Genomic DNA, 4,763 nt, shown 5'->3' with positions numbered 1-4,763 from the left:
TACTTGAAGAAGGACTTTTTGTTATCCTTAATCCCAGAAGCTAATCTAAGCTCCAGTGCTGCTTTAGCCTTCCTTACCAAATCCCTACAAGCTCGGGGCAGGGAGGTGTACTCCTCCTTTGTCCCTGCCCCCCGCTTCCACTGCCAGTACGCTTTTTTCTTTGCCCTCAGGCCAGCCTGGATATCCGCGCTCAGCCATGAAGGTTTCTTGGACCCTTTTCCTACCTTCCTGTGCAGAGGAATTACGTCCTGCTGCGCCCCAAGGATAGCCTCCTTGAGGAAGGACCACCTTTCCTGGACCTCCATACTACCTACCCCCTGGGCTCCGAGTGCCTCCCTGAGTATTGCCCTGAGCACATCAAAGTTGGCTTTCCTAAAGTCAAGCATTTGCGCTGTGCTAGTTACCCTCCCCAGAGGCTAACACCAGATCCAGTATGGCGTTTTCCCTAGTGGGGATGAGTACCTCCTGCACGAGGTGTAGGTCCTGTACGCATGTCAGGAACCTTCGTGAGTGGCTAGACCTGGCCAACTGCTCCTCCCAGTTGATGTCAGGGTAATTCATATCCCCCATGACCACAACATCCTTTGCACGCACAGCCTCCCCCAGCCACCTGGAGAATTCAAGATCCAGCTCTTCCTCCTGATGTGGTGGCCTGTAGTAAACCCCTACCACCAGATCCCTCTCCCCCTGACCTCCTCGAAGTTTGACCCACAGCATCTCAGTTAAGCCTTCCTCTGGTTCCATTTGGAAGGTAGAACTGGTATACTGTTCCCTAACATAGACTGCAACCCCCCCACCACCACCTTTTTTCCCCTTCCTATCTCTTCTAAACAACCTATAGCCCTCTATGCCTACTGCCCAGTCAAAAGTTTCATCCCAGCATGTCTCCACTAGGCCAACCAGATGGATTTTACTACTTGCAAGCAGAAGACCAAGCTCCTCCTGCTTGTTCCCCATGCTTCTTGCATTAGTGAAGAGATACCTTAATCCCCGTGGGAGCCCTGGGCACCCCCCTTCCTGGGAGACAACTGGTCCCTTGGTATATACCTGAGCTCTTACCTGGGCAGGTCCTACACCTGCTTGAGTTATCTTTTGCTCCTGTGGACCCCCATCCCCTGATGAACTTAGTTTAAAGCCCGCCGGAGGAGGTCAACTAGCCTGTAATGTGAGAGGCACGTATTTTTGTGGGTGATATGTTTTATTAGAATTACTGAATGATTACAATAAAGTTGGACAAGCTTTCAACTGCAAGGCATTCTTCATCAGGGTCCTTCAGTAGATACCTTCAGTAGATACCTGATGAAGAATACCTTTTGTTCTATATCTTGTCTTTCTCCCAGCCATGCTGTTCATTTACAAAAGATATCACCCACAAAAATCTTTGACTAGGGGAAATGTAATTTTATGTGAGCTTTCAGTATTTTCAAAAGTTTTGATTAGCAACTGGTACAGTATGCATCAGAAAATACTCTCATGCACGTACCACAACAACACTGCACTTTCCTTGTAAATACTGCACAGGTTTTCAAAGCACTTAAGTTATCTGCCCATAAAATTTTGATTACATGTATACTATTTCTGCATATGTATGTGTGTAAGAAACAAAAGCATAACTATTAACTAAAATAACTTAGATGTCTCATGCCTCCTACAATGGTATACATCCAAGAACAGAAAAAGGAAAAAAGGAAGATTAAGAGATGCAAAAAAACAATGATGTGAAATTCACTTGCCTCTCTGTAAAACAAATCTGAGTTGTTATGTACATCGTAAGCCAACAAATTAGTCTGTGTACCGACAAGAAGACAATCATAGCCAAGCTGGGGATTCAGCACTCCTGATGTTAGACAGCTGACCCCCTGGTTAATGTTCAAGAGCGAAATATCAGAATCCTGGTTGCTCTGCATCAAACGGTTGAAATTCGATCGCTGGCCCCGGGCATAAGGATTATGAATAAAAACCTACTGAAACAAAACATACTGTTATAAATGCTGTTTTCAAACCTGATAGCAACTATATACCTTTGCAAGTCACAAAAGTACCTATGTAGGTAGTAAGTCATATCACAGAATCATAGGAAAATGGGGTGGGATGGGACCTCAGGAGGTCATCTAACCCAACCCACTGCTCAAAGAGGGAAAAGCCCCAACTAGATCATCCCAGCAAAAGCTCTGTCTACCCAGGTCTTAAAACACTCCAAGGATGGAAAGTCCACAACCTCTATGGGTAACCTGTTTCAGTGTTTTACCTCCCTCCTAGGCCACATCCACACAAGCATGGATGTTTTGTTCTCTGGGGACAACTAGTAGCAGGACATCTTGTGCCTCTACCAGCTGTCCCCAGAGAATGCCTGTGCCATGCACCCTCTGGTCTGTAGCAGGTTACCCCAGGTGGGCTGGCCCCTGGGATCCTGGGGGCCTTCTGGGGCTGCAGCAGTGGTGATCTTGCCACTCATAGCCTGACCAGCAGCTGAAGTGTGGCTCTGGCCAGCCAGGCTCCAGTTGTGAACATCATGCACTGTCCCTGTGTGCACCACTCCACTTTTTATTTGCACAGGTTTTTTTGACCCCTGAATATCCTGTTTTGCCAACAGGTAAGGCAAGTCATTATTTCCCTCTATTCAGCACTGGCAAGGTCAAATCTGGAGTACTGTGTTCAGTTTTGGGGCCCTCACTACAGAAAGATGATCCAGGGGTCAAAAAAAACCAAACAAACCCACACTGCTTCCTTGCAGTGCAGAGAATAGCTGAATATGTGGTATGTCTGCAGTCCCACATACTGCACAGCTGCATTGGTCTGGACGCAACCCTGGTGAGAACATTATTCCTAGTATCTAACCTAAACTTCCCTTGCTGCAACTTGAGACTGTTGCTCCTTCTGCCACCACTGAGCACAGTCCAGCTCCATCCTCTTTCAAACCTCCATTTCAGGTAGTTGAAGGCTGTTATTAAGTCCCCTCTGAGTCTTCTCCTCTCTAAACTAAAGAAGCCCAGTTTCCTCAGCCTCTCCTCATAAATCATGTCTCCTACCCCTCTCATCATTTTTGTTGCCCTCCGCTGGACTCTCTCCAATTTATCCACATTCTTTCTGTAGTGGGGGGCCCAAAACTGAACAGTACTCCAAATCTGGCCTCCTCAGTTCTGAATAGAGGGAAATAATTATTTTTCTGGACCTACTGGCAACACACCTACCAACACAGCCCAGGGTGCTATCAGCCTTCTTGGCAACAAGGGTACACTGCTGGCTCACATTCCGCTTATTGTCCACTGTAACCCCCAGGTCCTTTTCTGCAGAGCTACTGCCCAGCCAGTCAGCCCCCAGCCTGTACATGCAATCCTTCCATCCTAAGTGCAGGACTTGCATGTGTCCTTGTTGACCCTCATAACACTGCTTTTGGCCCAAGTCTTCAATTTGTCTAGGTCACCCTGAATCCTAGCCTTACCCTCCAATGCATCTACTACGCCCCCAGGTTGGTGTCATCTGCAAACCTGCTGAGGGTGCACTCTATGCCATCTTCCAGGTTGTTGATGAACATATTGAACAAAACCAGCCATGGGACTGAACCCTCCACTCCATCTGATGCCCGCTGCCAACTAGACATCGAGCCATTGATTACTACCCTCTGAGCCAGATGTTCTGGTTAGTTTTCTATCCACCTTACAGTCCATTTATCCAGCCCATACTTCCTTAGCTTCCCTGCAGTAATGTTGTGGGAGACGGTATCAAAAGCCTTGCTAAAATCAAGGTACACCACATCCACCCATCTCTCCACATCCACAGAGCCAATCATCTCATCACAGAAGGCAATCAGGTTGGTCAGGCATGACATGCCCTTGGTGAATCCATGCTGACTGTTTCCAGTCACCAGGGATCCAGGCTTTCTCTGATAAATCAGAACATTTTGGATTAAAAAAAAACAACCACCCCAAATCCACATTTTTCCATGATTAAAATAGAACGCCAGCAACATATATGTTAGTGACATTTCGTTTTAATCATAGAAAAATGTAGATTTGGGCTTTTTTTTGTTAAAGCCCCACTATATAAAATATATATAGTGGCATTTCATTTTAATCACAGAAAAATGTGGATTGTGAAGCTTTTTTTTTTTTTAAATCAGAATATTTTGGATTTTTTGTTTATTATGGGAAACCAGGATCCCTGCTAATCAATCACCTTCTCCAAGTGTTTGATTCCTTGAGGATCTGCTTCATGATTTTTCTAGGGACTGAGGTGAGGCTGACTGATATGTAATTCCCTGTACGCTCCTTTTCCCCTTTCTTAAACATGGGTACAGGCATACCTCGTTTTATTGTGCTTGGCTTTATTGTGCTTCGCAGATATTGCCTTTTTTACAAATTGAAGGTTTGTGGCAACCCTGCGTCAAGCAAGTCTATCGGTGCCATTTTTCCATCGGCGCCATTTTTCCAACAGCATTTGCTCACTTCGTGTCTCTGTGTCACATTTTGGTAATTCTTGCAATATTTCAATCCTTTTCATTATTATTATTATATTTGTTATGGTGATCTGTGATCTTTGATGTTACTATTGCAATTGTTTTGGGGCGCCACGAACCGCGCCCATATAAGACAGCGAACTTCATCGACAAATGTTGTGTGTGTTCTGACTGCTCCACCGACCGGCCGTTCCCCCGTCTCTCTCCCTCTCCTCGGGCCTCCCTATTCCCTGAGACACAACAATATTGAAATTAGGCCAGTTAATAACCCTGCAATGGCCTCTAAGTGTTCAAGTGAAAGGAAGAG

At 45.8% G+C, this 4,763-nt stretch overlaps 1 protein-coding gene across 4 annotated transcripts in view; it reads right to left on the bottom strand.

Moving 5' to 3' along the window:
- BBS2 (Bardet-Biedl syndrome 2) overlaps window positions 1-1,981 on the bottom strand; it is a 28,441-nt gene extending 26,460 nt beyond the window's left edge. For all 4 annotated transcript variants that reach the window (XM_019535630.1, XM_019535634.1, XM_019535633.1 and 1 more), the window contains exon 1: window positions 1,734-1,981. In XM_019535630.1, coding sequence (XP_019391175.1) covers window positions 1,734-1,907 — 174 coding nt within the window. In that variant the 5' untranslated portion in view covers window positions 1,908-1,981. The remainder of the gene's footprint in view (window positions 1-1,733) is intronic.
- Between the last annotated feature and the right edge of the window lie 2,782 nt (window positions 1,982-4,763).

This window comes from Crocodylus porosus, unplaced genomic scaffold, assembly GCF_001723895.1.
Source record: "Crocodylus porosus isolate Cpor-Errol unplaced genomic scaffold, CroPor_comp1, whole genome shotgun sequence".
Classification (NCBI taxonomy): Eukaryota; Metazoa; Chordata; order Crocodylia; family Crocodylidae; genus Crocodylus; species Crocodylus porosus.
This window is presented reverse-complemented; position numbering and strand designations above follow the sequence as displayed.